The 20551-nt window shown below is 48.1% G+C and overlaps 1 protein-coding gene across 3 annotated transcripts in view; it reads right to left on the bottom strand.

Moving 5' to 3' along the window:
• Nucleotides 1–394: 394 nt before the first annotated feature.
• Nucleotides 395–20551, bottom strand: part of LOC144695701 (SLAM family member 9-like) — a 46569-nt gene continuing 26412 nt past the window's right edge. For all 3 annotated transcript variants that reach the window (XM_078566656.1, XM_078566657.1, XM_078566658.1), the window contains 5 exons: nucleotides 16869–16973; nucleotides 5279–5355; nucleotides 3612–3661; nucleotides 1719–3377; nucleotides 395–1111 (listed from right to left, as the gene is read on the bottom strand). In XM_078566656.1, the coding sequence (XP_078422782.1) occupies nucleotides 3341–3377; nucleotides 3612–3661; nucleotides 5279–5355; nucleotides 16869–16973 (269 nt within the window). In that variant the 3' untranslated portion in view covers nucleotides 395–1111; nucleotides 1719–3340. The remainder of the gene's footprint in view (nucleotides 1112–1718; nucleotides 3378–3611; nucleotides 3662–5278; nucleotides 5356–16868; nucleotides 16974–20551) is intronic.

Raw genomic sequence — 20551 nt, 5'->3', positions numbered from 1 at the left:
CACCCCATGGAGTTAACCAAAAAACCAGGCGAAGCCTTTTCACCTTACGAATTCAAAAATAACTTTCCTTTCACTGTGAAGCCAGTTGGAGGCTTGCAGCTGCCTTTTGATCTTACATTGCCTCTGCCTGCACACCCGAAAACTACTGAAGTTATACCTACCAACCCCATTGGTTGTTTGAAGCTGTGGAATCTTGTTGTTTTATTCTCTTAGCAAACAACTGGGATTCTCAACCTTTGTCTACTTTGAAATAAAAATGTTACTGCCCCTGACTGGATTGTAACCAAACTTGTGGGTCTGGTTGGGGATTATAACAACATTGCCATTGGGCCAACTGTTTGCAGTAATCATGTAAAATGCATAAAATGATTAAATCATACGCATGAATACACTGGACTGCACAAATGTATTTAATGAATGCGCAAGTCTTGTTAAACAGTGCTCCACTGGACTTTATTTTAATGTATTTGATATTGAAGTTAAAATCTTGCTGAACCTGAGCCAAAACAATGCAGGCTAGGGTTTCTCAACACTTTACAGCTGGAGGGGACACAGGGGAACTTCTACCACATTGCTCTTCAATTTTTTTTAAGTAGGTTTATGCCTATAGACACTGCAAACCTGATTCTGGATTTTCAGGTTGCCGTATTAACACTAATATCCCTCATAAAATCCAGTCTGAAGCATTGGGTGCTCCATTTGATTAACAGACTAAATTGAACTTTGTTAGATATTTGTTCAACATTGGTCTGACTGCCTGTTGTACTGAATGCTTATTAGATAAGTTGTCTGCTCAAAGCAGTCCTGTGCCAAGAGTCAGCCAAATGGGGGGCGGGGTGGGGGGGGGTGGTGGATGTGGAATACATCTGGTCAGTCGTTCAAATGGGGCAGGATGTGCACACTTAAAGGTCCTCCGCAGCCTTCTTCCATCTCCGTAGGTTGTTGACGTAAATCCGTTGGGGGTGGGAAGCCTTCCTTTGATTCACTTTTTTTGTTGGCTGAAGGGACAAATCCATGAGAGATAGGTCCTACCACAAGTGGCTGTGAAGTGGTTATCAGGTGTCACTGCGGGTTCTTGTTTTTTTTCAATGTTGCCAAGCCACTATAACCACTGCAAAAACAGAATTACCTGGAAAAACTCTGCAGGTCTGGCAGCATTGGTGGAGAAGAAAAGAGTTGATGTTTCGAGTCCAACATGACCCTTCAACAGAACTCAAGTATAGTTAGGAGAGAGGTGAAATATAAGCTGGTTTAAGGTGGGGGGGCGGGGGGAGAGAAGTTGAGGGTGGGGTGGTTGTAGGGACAAGCAAGCAGTGATAGGAGCAGATAATCAAAAGATGTCACAGACAAAAGGATCAAAGAGGTGTTGAAGGTGGTGATATTATCTAAGAAAAGTGCTAATTAAGAATGGATGGCAGGATACTCAAGGTACAGCTCTAGTGGGGGTGGGGTGGAAAGACTAACAAGGTATTAGTTGTAGATTTAAAAATAATGGAAATAGGTAGGAAAAGAAGAATCTATATAAATTATTGAAAAAAAACAAAAGGGAGGGGGAAGAAACGGGGTGGGGATGGTGGGGAGGGGGAGTTTAAGATCTAAAGTTGTTGAATTCAATATTCAGCCCAGAAGGCTGTAAAGTGCCTAGTCGGAAGATGAGGTGCTGTTCCTCCAGTTTGCGTTGGGCTTCACTGGAACAATGCAGCAAGCCAAGGACAGACATCGTCTCACAGCTTGGTGACTTCCTCTGTGGTCAGCTAGTGTCTCCCAGGAGCAAGGATCGATATTTCAGGCTTTCATTCCACACTTGCAAGCATCCTTGAAGTGGAGCTTTTGGTGCACGGTCACCAACCTCCCCAGATTTTACAGGATCATCCGGTAATTGAAGCGATTGTCCCGTGTCCCAGGTTTATGTTGCTGGGATGCTGTCTTTCCAGTAATTCAGGTCTTTAAATTTTGCACATGCGCAGTGTGCATCTACATGGTTGCGCTCTCGGCTGCCCGATCTGAGGTTCACCAGCAGCTGCCCTCCACCCCCACAAGTTCGTCAGCGCTCCCTGCCTGCTTGTACCATACCCCATGCCAAAGTGTCCCTTCATTTTTTTTTCCATCTGGAAAAAGTGCCCAGGCCAGCCAAGTGACCTCTGCTTGATGCGTGCCTGGCAGATTTGCCTTTGAGAGAGCTGTTGCACCTAATGTTGTGGAATGTGCTAAACCAGGAACCTTACAAGGAAGAGCTGTGGGCCCTTTTACTTAAAAACTAGTTTCTTTACAGTACTGACAGTATGTGCCTGTGTTACAGGGAAGGCATATGTCCCCTCAGAGTTACCTGTCCACTGCCTACAGCACCCAGTACATGACTGCCTAATGTCAGTGCTACATCAGCATGTACCTCGTAGATTGGCATATCCATTCTGTTAACCCTTTATACTATGCCCCCCACCCCCCCCAAGTATGCTTCCTAACATCAATATAAAACTATATATTTGACTATTTACATGATGTTTGTTTTTGAACTATTTACATCACTAACCCCCTACCCCCACCCAAACGCCCACATAGACAGAGTCTCGGGGGAGCCTTCACTTTTCTTCCCAAGTGTGTCCTGGTGACTGCACCACGGAGTCAGAGGTCTGGGAGTGGGGTCTGGTGAATCTTGAGGGTCTGTGGTCCACGCCTAGTCGTAGTCAAAACCCTGCGGCCTGGTGGGTGTGAGCCTGACGGGAGCTCATCAGTTTCTTCGGATAGCACCAAACAGCGGCCGGACCAAATATGTACACGGGTGCTGCGTGCCAGTGAGAAAGAGGCATTCGGCTTTTTGGTCCTGGATCCACACTCGCTGGCCTGGCATCAAAATTCTCACTCTGCGACTGGCATGGGCTCGCAGGTGAAAGGGGGAGCCTGCTTTCGTTTAAAATGGCAGCCTACGAGGAGTTCAGCTGGAGACGATCCATTGGCGAGAGGTGTGGCCCAATATTACAGCACCAAGACCAGTGGAGGAAGTATCCTGCTCAACCTCTGCACACTCAACGGTTGAAATATTTTGGAAACAGCAGAAGTTGAAAGTGCACAGCAGGAGTAAATAAAGTTGTCAGTGAATGGAGGCTGAGCTTGATATAAAATGAGGTGGAAACAGCACAGAGGGGGCAACAGTATGGCTCCTTCCCAAGATTGGTGTTCCTAGATTTGGGATGGTTCCTCCCCGGCAAGAGTGCTCCTTGATTTGGGATGCTTGCATCCTGGCATTAGTGGTCCTAGATCTTGGAATGCTTCCTTTCTGACTGTTTCTGCCCGGGGATGGCATTCCTGGATTTGGGATGCTTCCTTGCTGCTGATAGTGTTGCTAGGTTTGACATGATTCCTCCCCACTAACAGGATTTCTACAGAAGAAAGATAATGCACAGTTAGAAATCCATGCCTGGAAATGCCACACAAGTTGCCTGCCCCCACCTCCCCAGCCCCGTGAATTCAGTGAGAGACCAGTGGAATCCCCTAGGGAAATTCGATGCTGCCCACTTGACCCCCCCTCACAACCATCCAATTGAATTGGGAGGCTCAGCTTAAATTCTTAAATACACAACGATATAGAGTAACTGATCAGTAAAAATGAGTACCTCGGGTTTGCCCCGTCTCCTTCAGATGCTGCTTGCAGTGGCATTGCCTCCTTCAAATATCAATAAAAAACTTAATCAGTCAAATCTTCAAACAACTATCTTCATCTCTCGGACTAATTCAATGATGGGAAGGGCTGGGGTTCACAAAGCGCCTCCTTCCTATCAGAACTTTCCAAAAGAGATAAAAGGAAGTGGGGTGAGAAAGAGAGGGTGTGGGAGAGACCCAGGGGTACTGAGCCCCACCCAGAATCCCAATTCCCATCCCCACCCTACATTGCTTCCTGGTTAAGCAACATCTTCATTTCAAACTTCTCAATTTTGTTTTAAAATCCCTCCATGCCCTTGGCCCTCCCAATCTCTAATCTCCGTCATTGGCAACCGTGCCTTCAGTTGCCTAGGCCCCAAGCTCTGTAATTCCCTCCCTACACCTCTCTGCCTCTCTTTCTAGCTTTCATTCTTTAAAATACTTCTTCAAACCTGCCTCTCTGACCAAGGTTTTGGCCACCTGACCTAATACCCCATTTTGTGGCTTGGTGTCATATCTTCTTTGATTTTTTTTTATTCTTTCATGGGATGTGGGCATCACTGGCAAGGCCAGCATTTGTTGTCCAATCCCAAATGCCTTTGAACTTGGTAGGCCATTTCAGAGGTCTGTCAAGAGTCAAGCTGTGGGTCTGGGGTCACATGTAGGCCTTGACTAGGTAAGGACGACAGATTTCCTTCCCTCAAGGACATTAGTGAACCAGATGGGTTTATGACAATCGACGATAGTTTCATGGTCATCATTGCTGACACTAATTTCAGGTACAGGCTTTTTTCTTTATTAATTAATTGGATTTAATTTGCAACACAAGTGCCAGGCAATGACCATGTCTAACAAGAGAGAATCTAACCATCACCCCTTGATATTCAATGGCATTACCATTGCTGAATCCCCCACTATCAACATCCCTGGGGGTTACCATTAACCAGAAACTGAACTGGACCAGTCATATAAAAACTGTGGCTAAAAGAGCAGGGCAGAGGTGTGAAGGGTGGGGTTGTAACCATAGTGGAAAGGTATGGTCGTTAATGTTCCGCTGCAGCTACACTTAATGGTACTGTTAGTTAACACTCTACAATGAACACTCAACAGCAAGAACTTATATTTATGCTGCACCTTTACTATAATGAAACATCCCAAGGCACTTCAGAAGAGCATTATAAATCAAAATTAGATACGGAGGCACATGTGGTGATATTAGGGCAGAAGGCCGAAAGCCTGGTCAAAAAGATAGGTTTTAAGAAGCGGCTTGAGGGAGGAGAGAGAAGTAGTGTGACAGAGAGGTAAAGGGAGGGAATTCCAGAGTCTTGGACCTAGGTAGCTGAAGGTACGACCACCAATTGCGGTCCAATTAAAATCAGGGATGCACAAGGAGCCAGAATTAGGGGTGCACAGGTATCTTAGAGGGTTGTGGGGGTGGAGGAGATTACAGAGGTAGGGCAGGGCAAGACCATGGAGGGATTCGACCACAAGCATGAGAACTTTAAAATTGGCATGTTGCTTGACTGGGAGCCAATCTGTGTTAGTGAGCAAAGGGGAGGTGGGTGAACGGGACTTGGTGAGAGTCAGGATACAGGGAGCAGACTTTGGGATGCCCTCAAGTCTTTTTTATCCCAATACTTACAGATGTCTCAGAGTGGCCTTGAGCTTCTTCACATGGATTCGCAGGTGTGGCTTCTTGATTTTGCCTCTGTTTTCTGTCTGTTGATGTGAGCACAAAATAAGTTTCTTCAATCTACACACGAGCTGAACAACATTTTGACCATTGAATGATTCGAGTGACCTCTTCATAAGTAGGTGGATAGATTTTTCAGTTCCTGCTCCTGTTGAGTTGCTTGGGATTACAGGAATTTCGACCAGGAGGAATGGGAGCCCACCCCACCCAATTTTCCTTCTGTCCAAAAGATCATCGAGCTGAAACATTGGCTGTATTTTGCCAGTAATGGTGAAGTCCTGCCACTGGGGCTGAAAGTGGGAGACGGCCTCTTCAGCTGGCAGCCAGATCCAAGTCGGCATGGTGCCAGCAGCGGTCCATTAAGTGGCTGCCTGGGCCGCCATCCACTTAAGGGTATCAGCCCGCCCCAAGAGCTGCTAGACCAATCAGAAGGCTGGCAGCTCAGCTGCCTCAGCAGTGCCACCGCTGGCAGTGGCTCAGCGTGCCGGCCTGGCAGGCGTCCAAGTCGGCAGCTTACGTGGCATGGTGAGGGGAAGACTTGGGGACTCCCCCCACCACCCCCTCCACTGAAACCTCCCCCTGCCATTTTGCCAGCCCTCCCGCCTCCCAGCCCATCCCCAAAGCATCCAGAAAATTCAGCCCATTGACTCTGTTTCTCTCTCCACAGATGCTGCCAGACCTGCTGAGTATTTCCAGCAGTTTCCGTTTTTATCTCAGGTTTCCAGCATCTGCTGTATTTTGCTTTCGATTTCCCTTGTGTTTGCTGCGCCCTGAAGATCCAATAGCCCTAGGGACAGGAACTGGAAAATCTGCTCCAACTGCTGTTTTCTAAGGCACTTTGACCTTAAAATCGCACCGTGCAAGGTTTACGTACCTAAGAGTTACTAGCCTGGTCCATTATTTTAACCGGCCTATTTAGCAGCGGCAGGATTTCCTAGTTACACTCAGTATAATTTCACAACTTTTGAGAGATTATTACAAGATAAATAAAAGATAACACCTTGAGATTAATGTAACCCACGTTAATGTAGTCCAGTATTCCAAGGCTCTTCAGACCAGTGTTACCAGGCAAAATTATGGCCAAGCCAAATTAGGGCGATTGGCCCAAAGCTCAGTCAAGGAGGTAAGTTTTAAAGAATATCTTAAGGGAGGAACAAAAGGCAGAGAGGTGGAGAGCTTCAGGGAGGGTATTTCAGGGATCAGGGCCGAGTATCGAAAGGCACAGCCAGTAATTTCTTTCCATCTCATGGCTGACCAGGAACCTCTCCTGCTCTTACCGCCTGCCAGTGGCATATATTGGAAGGGTTTGCAGGTTGATACCCAACCTGCTTGGCACCTTCCTTGGCCAGCAAGGTGGGAATTGAACCAGGAGCTTCTGGCTTAGAGGCAGGGGTACTACCCATCGCACCACAAGTCCTGAGGCCTAACAATGGTGAAGCGATTAAAATCACGGATGCTCAAGGGGCCGGAATTAGAGGAGCGCAGGTATCTTGGAGGGTTGTGGGGCTTGAGGGGATTAGAGAGATAGAGAGGGACGAGGCCATGGAAGGTATTTCAAAATAAAGGTTAAGAATTTTAAAATCATGGTGCTACTTAACTGGGCACCAGTGTAGGTCAGCAAGCACAGGGGTAATGGGTGAATGGGACTTGGTATAAATAAGGAGATGCGCAACAGATTTTTGAATGACCTCAAGCTTATAGAGGGTAGAGTGTGGGAGACCAGCCAGGAGGGCATTGGAATAGACAGGTCAAGAAGCAGATAATGCCACAGAGAGGGAAAAAGGTGGTCTTAGTGACAGATATGAGACTGAAAGTTCATCTTTAAGTGAGCTGTGACACCAACCATAGAATCATAACTTCCGATCTCCGGGGCAGTGTAACTGGGGAGGTACCACAAAGATGTGCTAGTGCACCCCCCTCCCCCCCCCCCACCACCGAGGGTCCCAGGTAGGGATTGACGGCAATTACCCAAGAATTCCCCCCACCCCGATGCATGATTGCCCTGCACAGGGAACCATCCGATAATGTGATTTAAATCACAAACTTCGGATGGTTCCGACTGTGTTAAATCAATAGTTACCCAGAAAAGGTTAGAAGAATTAAAACCACTTCTAGCTTTTGGTTAAATATAGCACTGACCCACACCCAATCCCCACAGAACTCCCCCACCAACACCCCTCCCATTTCCCACAGGCCACAGGACTCCCCCCATAAACCCCGCCCCTCCCCCATAGGCCACAGAACTCCACCCACAATCCCCAATGTTCCCACACCCCCTGACCCCCCCCTCAACACTACGACTCCCCAACTCTCTCTCCTTCTTCCCCCCAGGTATGCCCTTACACCCTGAGCACCCACAGGACGCCGCGACCCCCACAGGACACCCCGACTACACCCCCCACCCCTCCGACTACTTCTCCAACCACCCATGTAAACCCCCGACCGCCCTGACTACACCCCCACTGCCCCCTCCCGACTGTCTTCCTCAAACCTCGACCACCACCACTGACTGTGCAACGACACCCCCACCCCAACTATCTACCCCCCAACCCTGACCACTCAACCCCGCCCCCACCGCTGACCACCCGATCTTCCTGACCCATCCTACGCCACCCCTCCAATCCTGCCCATTTACCTTATAAACTTACCTTCTCCCTGGCTGCTCAGTGGCTTTCTCCAAGAGTCATTTACCCAGTGTCACTCTCCTGCCTTTTCCCTTAGCCTTGCAAATATTTGCTCTTCAGATAATGGTCTAATTCTCTACTGAAAGCCACAATGGAACCTGCTTTCACCACATTCTCAGGCAGTGCACTCCAGGTCCTAATCATTCGCTGCATTAGAAAAAAAGTTTTTTTCCTCATGTCACCATTGCTTCTTTCGCAAATCACCTTATTCTCGGTGTCCTCTGGTTCTTAATCATCCCACCAATGGGAACAGTATTGCCATATCCACTCTGCCCAGACCCTTCGTGATTTTGAACACCTCTATCAAATCTCCTCTCAACCTTTCCCCTCCAGGGAGAACAGCCCCAACTTCTCCAACCTATCCACCCCATAACTGACACACGTCATCACTGAAACCAGTTTTGTGAATCGTTTCTGCACTCTCTCCAACGCCTTCACATCACACCTAAAGTGCGATGCCCAGAACTGGATGCAATCCTCCAGTTGAGACTGAACCAGTGTTTTATACAGGCTTATCATAACTTCTTTGCTTTTGTACTCTATGCTCCTATTTATAAAGCCTAGGATGCTGTATGCTTGATTACTTGCTCTCTCAACCTGCCCTGCAACCTTCAATGGTTTATGCACACATACCCCTAAGTCCCCCTCCTCCTGCACCCCTTCTAGAATTGTACCCTTTATTCTATATTGTCTCTCCCCATTATCCCTACCAAGAATTGCCTTCTTGTGTTGAAACCATTCTACGATGCTATAAAATGAATCACTTCACATGTCTTTGCATTAAATTACATCTGTCACTTGTAACCCCATTCCATCAACCTGCCTATGTCCTTTTGAAGGTTGACACTGTCCTCCTCACAGGTCACAATACTCCCAACATTTATGTCGTCTGCAAATTTTGAAATTGGGCCCTCTACACCTAAGTCCAGGGTCAGGATTTTCCAGTCCCACCCCTGGCGGGACTCGTCATGCTGGAATGGAAAATTTGGAGAGCCAACCAAAAGTCCATGGTGGCACCGGAAAATCCCAGCCGTGTGCGGGGCCAAAAAAATCCTGGCTTAGGTCATTAGCATATCTTCAGATGGTTCTGACACTGGCCCCTGGGGAACCCCACAATTAACCATCCTCTATTCCGAAAAACATCCATTTGCCGCTACTTTCCAGCCGGGGCTTCCCGGCCCCGTTGTGGCGGGTTACCCTGCTATGGCTGCAGTGTGCCATTCGAATCTCCGTCGACTCCACCGGGACTAGAAGATCCTGCTGGTGGGAAGGGCTGGAAAATCCTACCCTCCATTTCCTGCCACTCAAGTCAATTCCATATCCACGTTGCTACCGTCCCCTTTATTCCATGAGCTCTAACTTTGCTCGGAAATCCATTATGCAGCACTTATCAAATCCTTTTGAATGCCTGTGTACACCGCGTCAACAACATTACCCTCATCAACCCTCTCCGTTACCTCATCAAAAAAACTCGAGCAAGTTGGTGAAACACAACTTGCCCTGAACAAATCTGCGCTGGCTTTCCTTAATTAGCCACATTTAATTTTGTCACGAGTTACAGTCCGGAATTTTCCAACCCCTCCTGCTGGCAAGACCTTGCGGGCCTGCCGCAGCCGATGAATGTTTGAATAGCTCGCCACGACTGGGTAAGGAAAATTCAGGCTGTAGTTTCTGAAAGCTTCCCAGGGTTTCACCACCGGGGTTAGACTGACTTGCCGGTAGTTGCTGGGCTCATCCTTACACCCTGTTTTAAACAAAACACCTGCCATCCTCCAGGACCACACCTGTGGAGGATTGAGAAATTATGGCCAGTGCCCCTGCGATTTCCTCAGAGACATTCCCCGGTCCTGGTGACTTGAAAACTCTCAGTACAGCTGCCCTATCTTTTCTTCCCCCCCACCATGGGGTGTGAGCTTCGTAGGCCAGTGTTTATTGCCCATCCCTAATTGCCCTTGTTCAAGGAGCATTTTAAGAGTCAACCGCATTTCTGTGGGTCTGGAGTCACATCTAGGCCAGACCAGGTAAAGATGGCAGATTTCCTTCCCTAAAGGACATTAGTGAACCAGATGGATTTTTACAACAATGGCTTCATGGTCATCGTCAGGCTTTTAATTCCAGATTTTTTTATTGAATTTAAATTTCACCCTCTGCCGTGGTGGGATTCGAACCCAGGTCCCCAGAGCGTTGCTCTGGGTCCCTGGAACACCAGTCCAGTGACAATGCCACTAAGCCATCACCTCCTGTGATACCTCCTTTTATCAGTTTTTAACCCCATCAAATGTCTCGACTACCTCCTTTTTCACTATGACTTTGACAGCGTCTTCTTCCTTGGTAAAGAAAGGTGCAAAATATTCATTTAGTTACCCTGTCTCCATGGGCAGAATATTACGCTCGGTGTGCAGGGGCATGCCCAGCACGTCCGAGCATAAAAATGATGCAAGGTGACGTCGGATGTGCGTCCCGCCGCCATCGCAGTCTCATAATATTTCGTTTGGCGGGAGCGTGCCACAGTTGGCTGCGCGTCCACCGATAATTAAAAGGCCTATTAAGGCCATTAACAATCTAATTAAATTCAAATGTACACTGCCCGACCGGCCTAATGGTTGGCGGGCGGGAGAAAAGGCCAAGCGGCCTTTAACATTTTTTAGGAAACTTCATCCACGAGCGGGATCTAAAACAAATAAACATTAAATAAAACGTTATTTTTGAATTAAAAACATGTCCCAGCTCACGTGACAGAGTATTAGAGATTATAATTTTTTTTTTAACACAGCACTTCAATCTCCCTGAGGCACGGAGCTGCCTCAGGGAGATTGAAGCGCTCTTTCTCGCACATGCGTGAACTGCACGCTAGGCCCAGCTCTCCCTCCTCCCCTCCCCCACCCCGCCCGCATAGGCACCGCTCAGCGCCGCCGCTCGCGATCCACGCAAGGCGGGCCTTGATTGACCTGCCCGCGTGAAATCGCGGTGCGGGGCCAATCATGGGCAGCTGTGGGCTTCCCGATCGCCCCCGCTGAACACCCCTGCCCAGGGCAAAATCCTGCCCCTTGTGTAAATCCGAGCTTTTGGGTCCCTAATCAGCTTCATTCCTCCTTTTATCATCCTGCTCCTGTGTCTTTTGTTTTTGCCTATGGAAGACTTCAGATTCCATTTTTAATGTGAAGGGATTACGAAGAGTTTGGTTCAGCCTTAGATCGTTGCCAGGGAGAGCGCTGAAGTCGATAGCTAGGGAATGGTGTTTGTAGCGGTGACAAAAGACACAGATTTAAGGTTTGAGCAAGGGGTGCAAGGGTCTTGTGAGGAAGAACAACTTTTTTAAAACTAAAGTGCAGTGACTGGAAATGACATTTGGAACTCGCTGTCTTCAAGGGGTGCCAGAGAATTCAGATAAGGCAACTGCAGACAGAACAGAAAGTAACTAAAGAGGATTTGGGTGATGAAAGAAGATTCAAAAAACTTGCCAGCTGGAAGTTTTACAGGGAACTGGCTTCAGTAGAAATTCAGCCACGGCAGAATATTGCAACAATGCACGGGGTCAATGTTGTGCTGAATCGTTGAAAGTTTTAGGTGAAAGTCAGCGTAAAACACGGCTCCCTGTGACAATTCGAAACATCGGCCAACCACGGTCTCTCTGCATCAGTTTTGTGGTCAGAAAGTGGTGGTCTGACACAGGAATTTTCCCAGATACCCCCTCCTGTGCTAGATGCTGCGTCAGAAAATCCCAACTGATATGTGTTGGTGAAATATTACCACATATTGCTTCACCCCGTCCGTCCCCCCCACCCCCACCCCCACCCCCACTTCATGACTTAAGTCAGGTTATTGTGTGTTAGTTTCCCTTTAAACGCGCTGCACTATGCAAGTAAACAAGGGAAAATTACAGATGAGCGAGGCCATTCGGCCCATCTCGCTTGATCCATCCAGAATGACCTGAAAACCCACCAGCCAGTCCGTTAATGGTTCCACTAAGCCATGGCTTAATTGCGGGTGCTCAATGAAAAGAGGTTCAGAGAAATGCGCCTCAGCACATCAGTAAAAGAAGCTCTGAGTCTCATACTGGCTGCCACAGGCTGTGGTAGAACCACAAATAAGAGAACATTATAGCACGAGAGCTACTTTGCAGAGGCCAGCGCAGATGTGTAAATCAAATGCCAGCCTGTCAGCGACTGCAGGGCTTAGTCCTGGTCTAAAAGATTTCCTAGAGAAATGGCAAAAAGCAGTGAGGAGAATTCTCACTCTTAGGATTAAGCATTGAACCATAGGGAGTGATATAAACATAGCCCACTCACTGTGAAAATGACTAGGTGTTGGCGGGTCACCAATTACACCCCTGCCTTATTTTACTTCACGCTGACTCTCATGGTTGGCACCGATCAGGTTCCCATCAGGTGGGTTACTGTCAAATAACCCTCACCGCCCTCCTCCCCACTCCACCCGCAACTTCCCCATGTTGGGGGACAACTGCATCTCTTCCTATATTGCGACAGACCTCATTACACCCCCCTGCCCCTACTCCACCCCACCGATCATTGTCACACAACTAACAGCAAACTTATCAATAATGGAAATGCGAACAACAACTTTAATTTCGTGTAACAAAGCATCCTCAGGTGCTGCACAGGAGCATTATCAAACAAAATTTGACACTCGTGTCGTGTAAGACGATATTAGGTCAGGTGACCAAAAGCTCGGTCAAAGAGGTAGGCTTTAAGAAGAGGCTAAGAGGAAAGTGAGTTAGAGAAGTGGAGAGGTGTAGAGGGAATTCCAGAGCTTGGGGCCTAAGCAGCTCAAGGCACAAACCACCAATGGAAGAACAATTAAGTCAAGGATGCACAAGAGGCCAGGACTGGAGGAGCCAAGGTACTTTGGAGGGTTGTGGGGTTGAAGGAGATTACAGAGATAGGGAGGGGAGAGGCCATGGAGGGATTTGGAAACAAGAACGAGAATTTTAAAATCAAAGCACTGTCAGACTGAGAGCCAATGTAGTTCAGCCAGCACAGGATTGATTGGGGAATGGGACATGGAGCAAAGCTTTGGATGAGCTTAAGTTTTTGGAGGGTGTTGGATAAGGGAAGCCAGTCTGGAGTATCAAGCCTAGGGGTTCAAAAAAGGCATGTATGAGGGTTTCAGCAGCAGAACAGCTGAGGCAAGGGTGAAGTTGGTCTTCTTGATGGAGTGGATATGAGGTCGGAAGCTCATCTCGGGGCCAGGCCTGACATCGAGATTGTGACCGCGTCTGGTTCAGCCTCAGTAAATTCTCAGGGGGAGGGGCTGACTCGATAGCTAAGGGACGGAGTTTGTAGTGGGGACCGAAGACAAAGGCCGGAATTTTCTGTGCCCGCAGGTGGTGGGTGTGTTTGGCAGCGTGAGCGGGCAATATAACGAGAAGGCCAAAAATCGGTTTCACGACGTTGCAAAACCAGTTTGCGATCGTCCGCTGTGCCCGTCAATGGCGGGCCACATTTCCTGCCAGCAGAGGTCGGGAACCTCATTGTAACACATCTGCATATTATTATAAGCCCAGCCTGCCGGAATCAAACTCCCTCCATGCGCCCCCCCGCCCACCCCTCCCACCTCCCGCTGGATCATCCAAACTCACCGACGTGTCTCACAACAGCGTATATAAGGCGAGCGGCACTTCGAGGGGAATTCAGAGCTGAGTGCACAGTGATGTTGTGCAGTGCTCACGAGGGCCACCTGCACTTTCAGGCGAGGGCACAGGCCGGTCGCTTTTTCCCCGGCCAGCTGACAGTACGGTGCCGGGGCAAGGACTGCCCTGTGGTTGAGGTGACTTGGTGGCGGTGGGGAAGGGCTGCACTGTGGTCGACGGTAGTGCGCAAGCACATGTGGGCTGGGGTGGGGAGGGAAGTGGCCACGGTCTAGGGGAGACCTGTATAAAGTGACCATTCCTCTGCAGCTGAGACAGTTCAGATGCAGCCACATTGACATGATTGGAATCGGGCCTCTGCAGGTCACCAAACACCAGTGTCGCCAAAGACTGCGCACAGGAAACTGGTCAGTCACATCTGCTAGCTGCTGCAGGATTTGGCCCCTCCGGGGACGTAGAGGGCATGCATTGCCCATGGCCGTGAAAGTGACCACGGCGCTCAATTTTTATGCCAATGGCTTCTTTCACGGCTCCACAGGAGACCTCTGTGGGATATTGCAAGCCTCCACCCACAAATGCATCCATGAGGTCACGGACACTCTCTTCATGAAGGCACACAGCTTTGTGCATTGGGCCTGGGGCCAGGTAAGCCAGGATGCAAGAGCGATGGAACTTGCTTAGATCTCAGGTCTCCCACAGGTGCAGGGTGCCATCGACTGCACTCACATGGCGCTACCGCACTTAGTGCAAATCTGGGATTGTTCTGCCCAGTGGCTTTATCTTCTCGATATTCGGTTTGAAGAAATTTCTGCCCAACTAATGCTGGATGTCAAATAAAGAGTCCATCAATTTATTAACGGTGGAGGAGATGTGAAAGAAATGGTAGTGAGTTAGAGCTGGGTGTCATCAGTGTTCGTGTGTTTTTGGCTGATGTCGGCGAGGGGCAGCATATAGATGAGAAATAGGAGGGGGCCAAAGATAGATCATCGGGGGGACACAAGAAGTAACAGTGCAGGAACAGGAAGAGAAAGAATTACAGGTGACTGTCTGGCTATAGTTAGTTAGAGGAGTGGAGCCAGGTGGGAACAGTACCACCCAGCTGGACGATGGTGGAGAAGCGTTGGAAACATAGAAACATAGAAACCAGGAGCAGGAGTAGGCCATTCGGCCCTTCGGCCCACCATTCATTATGATCATGGCTGATCATCCAACTCAACAGCCTGCTCCCGCTTTCTCCCCATATCCTTTGATCCCTTTCGCCGCAAGAGCTATAGTGTGAAGAGGATGGTGTGGTCAAAGGCTCCAGACCGGACGACAGGGGGATAATTTATCTCTGTCACAGCGACACTGGATGCCAGTTGTGACTCAAAGTCAAAAGCAAAATACAGCAGAGGATGGGAATTGGAAATTAAAAAAACAGTAAACGCTCAGCAGGTCAGGCAGCATCCGTGGAGAGAGAAACAGAGTTAATGTTTCAGGTTGATGACCCTTCATCGGAACTGGAAAAAGTTAGAGATGACAGTTTATAGCAAGTATACAGGCATGAAAAAGGTGGGGGGTGGGGGGGGTGGTGGGGGAGAATCGTGTTGGGGTGGAAGATAGAATTTCAAAATGGATAAATGTGCATGGCAAAAGGGTGTGATAAAACAAACAAGTAATAAAAGAAAAGATGGGTCTACAGGAGGTGTAAATTTGGACAAGCTGAGTGAGTGGGCAAATGCATGGCAGATGCAGTATAATGTGGATAAATGTGAGGTTATCCATTTTAGTAGCAAAAACAGGAAGGCAGATTATTATCTGAATGGCTATAAATTGAGAGAGGGGAATGTGCCAACGAGACCTGGGTGTCCTTGTACACCAGTCGCTGAAGGTAAGCATGCAGGTGCAGCAGGCGGTAAAGAAGGCAAATGGTATGTTGGCCTTCATAGCCAGAGGATTCGAGTATAGGAACAGGGATGTCTTGCTGCAATTATACAGGGCCTTGCTGAGACCACACCTGGAATATTGTGTGCAGTTTTGGTCTCCTTATCTGAGGAAGGATGTACTTGCTATAGAGGGAGTGCAGTGAAGGTTTACCCGACTGATTCCTGGGATGGCGGGACTGACATGAGGAGAGATTGAGTCGATCAGGATTATATTCGCTGGCGTTCAGAAGAATGAGGGGGGATCTCATAGAAACCTATAAAATTCTAATAGGACTAGACAGGGTAGATGCAGGATGTTCCCGATGGTGGGGGAGTCCAGAACCAGGGATCACAGTCTGAGGATATGGGGTAGACCATTTAGGACTGAGATGAGGAGAAATTTCTTCACCCAGAGGGTGGTGAGCCTGTGGAAGTCGTTACCACAGAAAGTAGTTGAGACCAAAACATTGTATGTTTTCAAGAAGGAGTTAGATATAGTTCCTGGGCTGAAAGGGATCAAAGGATATGGGGAGAAAGCGGGAGCAGGCTATTGAGTTGGATGATCAGCCATGATCATAATGAATGGTGGAGCAGGCTTGAATGGCCAAATGGTCTACTCCTGCTCCTAGTTTCTATGTAAATGGGAACAGCAGAATCATCACCAACATTTGCCATCCAAAAGAAACAAAAAATACAAAATAAAGTGGGGCAGAGGTTATGATCCAAAACTGCTGAAATCAGTTTTGAGTCCAGGAGGCTGTAACATGCTTAGCTGAAAGATGAGGTGCTGTTCCTTGAGCTCCATTCGAACTGTGCAGGAGGCCAAGGACAGAGAGGGCAGAGTGGAAGTGCAGGGAAATATCGAAATGGAAATCAGCAGAAATTGCACCTGCTTTGTGTCCAATACACTTACCTCCAATTTAAAATTCTCACCTCTCTGTTCAAATCCCTCCACAGCCTCACCCCTCTCCATCTCTAGCCTCCTGCAGCCCTACAGCTCTCTGAAATATTGGGATTCTTCCAGCTCTGGCCCGTTGTGCATCAGTCACTTCCTTCGTCACTGCAGCACTGCCTTCAGCTGTCGTGGCCACAAGCTCTGGGATTCCTTCCTTGAAGCTCTGTGCCATTCCACCACTCTCTGCCCCTTCAAGATGTTCCTTAAAGCCTAGGACGTTGGCCAAGCTTTTGGGCACCTGCCCTAACACCTCGTTCTCTGCATCAATGTCCATTGTTGTCAGCCTGCACTCCCTGTGAAGTGCCTTGGGATATTTGCCGCACAAAAGTGTTACACAAATGCAAGATATTGTTATAGTTTTCAGACAATCTGTAGGATCATTACTTACATTTTTGGACATAAATGACAAAGACTGATAAAGAAACAACGATTGGTATTCCCACAGCAAAAGAGATGCTTAAATGTAGACCAGGTGATGCTTCACATCCTTTACCTGCCAATAGATAACAGCATGTAAATTGCAGCTCTTAATCAGCATATTAGTTGCAAGTTCAAAGTAATTGAAAAAGATCCAAAACAATTCTACATTATTTTATGAAAAATTCTGAGTACATGCATACTTTTTAAAAATTCATTCAAAGGATGCGGGTTTCTCTGGCTAGGCCAGCAATCATTGCCCATTCCTAATTGTCCTTGAGAAGGTGGTGGCAAGCTGCCTTCTTGAACCGCTGCAGTCCAGGTGGTGCAGATACACCCACAGTGCTGTTAGGAAGGGAGTTCCAGGATTTTGACCCAGTGACAGTGAAGGAATGGCAATATATTTCCAAGTCAGGATGGTGAGTGGCTTGGAGGGAAACTTCCAGGTGGTGGTGTTCCCGCCTATCTGTTACCCTTGTCCTTCTAGATGGCAGTGGTCATGGGTTTGGAAGGTGCTGTCTAAGGTGCCTTGGTGTGTTTCTGCAGTGCGCCTTGTAGGTGGTACACATTGCTGCTAATGTTCGTAGGTGGTGGAGGGAGTGAATGTTTGTGGATTGGGTGCCAGTTAAGTGGGCTGCTTTGTCCTGTTTAAGCTTCTTCAGTATTGTGGGAGCTGCATTCATCCAGACAAGTGGAGAGCATTTCATCATACTCCTGACTTGTGCCTTGTATTTGGTTGACAGACTTTGGGGAGTCAGGAGGTGATTTACCCATTGCAGGATTCCTAGCCTCTGACCTGCTCTTGTAGCCACTGTATTTATATGGCTAGTCCAGTTCAGTTTCTGGTCAACGCTAACCCCCAGGATGTTGATAGTGGACGATTCAGCGATGGTAATGCCATTGAATGACAAGGGCAATGGTTAGGTTCTCTCTTGTCATTGCGTGACACATGTGTGGCATGAATGTTACTTGCCACTTGTCAGCCCAAGGCTGGATGTTGTCATGGACATGGACCGCTTCAGTATCTGAGGAGTTGCGAATGGTGCTGAATATTGTGCAATCATTAGTGAACATCCCCACTTCTAACCTTATGATGGAAGGAAGATCATTGATGAAATAGCTGAAGATGGTTGGGCCGAGAACACGACCCTGAGGAACTTCTGAAAATATGTCCTGGAACTGAGATGACTGAACTCCAACAATCAACACCATCTTCCTTTCTGCTAGATATGACCCCAATCAGCAGAGAGTTTACCCCCTGATTCCCATTGACTCCTTGGTGCCACATTCGGCCAAATGCTGCTTTGATGTCAAGGGCAGTCACTCTCACCTCACCTCTGGGGTTTGGCTCTTTTGTCCATGTTTGAACCAAGGCTGCAATGAGGTCAGGAGCTGAGTGGCCCTAGTGGAACTTAAACTGAGCGTCAGTGAGCAGGTTATTGTGACGCAAGTGCCGCATGATAGTACTACTGATGACCCCTTCCACCATCTTACTATTATTGCGATGAAGCGGTAATTGGCCGGGTTGGATTTCTCCTGTTTTTTGTGTACAGGACATACCTGGACAATTTTCCACACAGCCGGGTAGATGCCAGTGTTGTAGCTGTTGTGGAACAACTTGGCTAGGGGCGCGGCAAATTCTGGAGCACGAGTCTTCAGTACTATTGCCGGAATATTGTCAGGGCCCATAGCCTTTGTAGCATTGAGTGAATTGACTGAAGATTGACATCTGTGATGCTGGGGACCTCTGGAGGAGGCTGAGATGGATCATCCACTTGGCACTTCTGGCTGAAGATTGTAGCAAATGCTTCAGCCTTATCTTTTGCACTGATGTTCTGAGCTCCCATATCATTGAGGATGAGAATATTTGTGGAGCCTCCTCGTCCAGTGAGTTGTTTAATTGTCCATCACCATTCATGGTTGGGTGTAGCAGGACTGCAGAGCTTAGATCTGATCTGTTGGTTGTGGCATCGCTTAGCTCTGTCTATCAATTGCTTCTTATGCTGTTTGGCACACAATTAGTCCTGTGTTGTAGCTTCACCAGGTTGACACCTCATTTTTAGGTACACCTGGTACTGCTCCTGGCATGCCCTCCAACACTCTTCATTGAATGAGGATTGATCCCCTGGCTTGGTAATGGGGGAGTGGGAGATATGCCAGGCCGTGAGGTTACATATTGTGGTTGAGTACAATTCTGCTGCTGCTGACGGTCCACAGTGCCTCATGGTTGCCCAGTCTTGAGTTGCTAGATCTGTTTGAAACCCATCCCATTTAGCACGGTGGTAGTGCCACACAAGATGGAGAGTATTCTCAATGTGAAACGGGACTTCATCTCCACAAGGACTGCGCGGTGGTCACTCCTACCGATGCTGTCATGGGCAGATGCATCTGCAGCAGGGCTGGTGAGGATGAGGCCAAGTATGTTTTTCCCTCTTGTTGGTTCCCTTACCACCTGCTGCAGACTCAGTCTAGCGGCTATGTCCTTTAGGACTCGGCCAGCTCAGTCAGTAGTGCCGCTACCGAGCCAATCTTGGTGGACATTGAAGACCCCCACCCAGAGTACATTCTGTGCCTTTGCCACCCTCACTGATTCATCAGCTGTGGGTGGGCAGTATGTGGTAATTAGCAGGAGGTTTCCTTGCTCATGTTTGACCTGATGCCATGAGACTCCATGGGGTCCGGAGTCAATGTTGAGGACTCCCAGGGCAACTCCCTCCCAACTGTATACCACTGTGCCTCCACCTCTGCTGCATCTGTCCTTCTGTTGAGACAGGACATACCCAGGGATGGTGATACTGGTGTCTGGGACATTATCTGTAAGGTATGATTCTGTGAATATGACTATGTCAGGCTGTTGCTTAACTAGTCTGTGAGACAGCTCTCCCGATTTTGGCACAAGCCCCCAGGTGTTAGTAAGGATGACTTTTCAGGGTTGACAGGGCTGAGATTTCCGCTGTTGTTTCTGGTGCCTAGGTTGATGTAAGGTAGTCTGTCTGGTTTCTTGTCCAACTTCCTGTTGTCTCAATTTTGAACATGACTTTGTCAACATTTAACACTAAGATTGATCATGTAAACATTTAGAAAATTAATTTGTAACAAAATGGTGGCAGGCTGTAGTCAGTACGTGGCACTGTGGGGTGAAATTTCTTAGATGTCTCTCCTCACACCACCATTGGTATGAACATGATGGGCTGAATGGCCTCCTCTATTCTGTAATGATTCTATCATATATCCACAAAAAACACAGCTGACTGCAGGCTGCACCAAAGACAATTTGTAAATATAATAAATATATGAAGTGTTCAAATCATACAAACAAAAGAAGGTCATTCAGCCCAACGTGCCTATGCTGTCTCTTTGAAAGAGCTATCCAATTAGCCCCACTCCCTTGCTTTCTCCCCCTAGTTCTGCAAAGCTTTCCTTTTCACGTATGTATCCAAAATCCATTTGGAAGTTACTATTGAAACTGCTTCCAACCCCATACTGCATTGCAGATCATAACTTGCTGCACTGGAGAAATTCCCCTCAGTTCCATCTTCTGCCCCCTGCCCCCTCTCCCCTTAGGTTCTCCTCCAACTCAAGGACCCACCTGAACTCTCAGCTCCTCTCGCTCTCCCTTTGCTGTACCACTGGCAGCCTTGCCTGCAGCTCCAT

Source organism: Cetorhinus maximus, chromosome 21 (genome assembly GCF_964194155.1).
Source record: "Cetorhinus maximus chromosome 21, sCetMax3.hap1.1, whole genome shotgun sequence".
In the NCBI taxonomy this organism is placed as follows: domain Eukaryota; kingdom Metazoa; phylum Chordata; class Chondrichthyes; order Lamniformes; family Cetorhinidae; genus Cetorhinus; species Cetorhinus maximus.
This window is presented reverse-complemented; position numbering and strand designations above follow the sequence as displayed.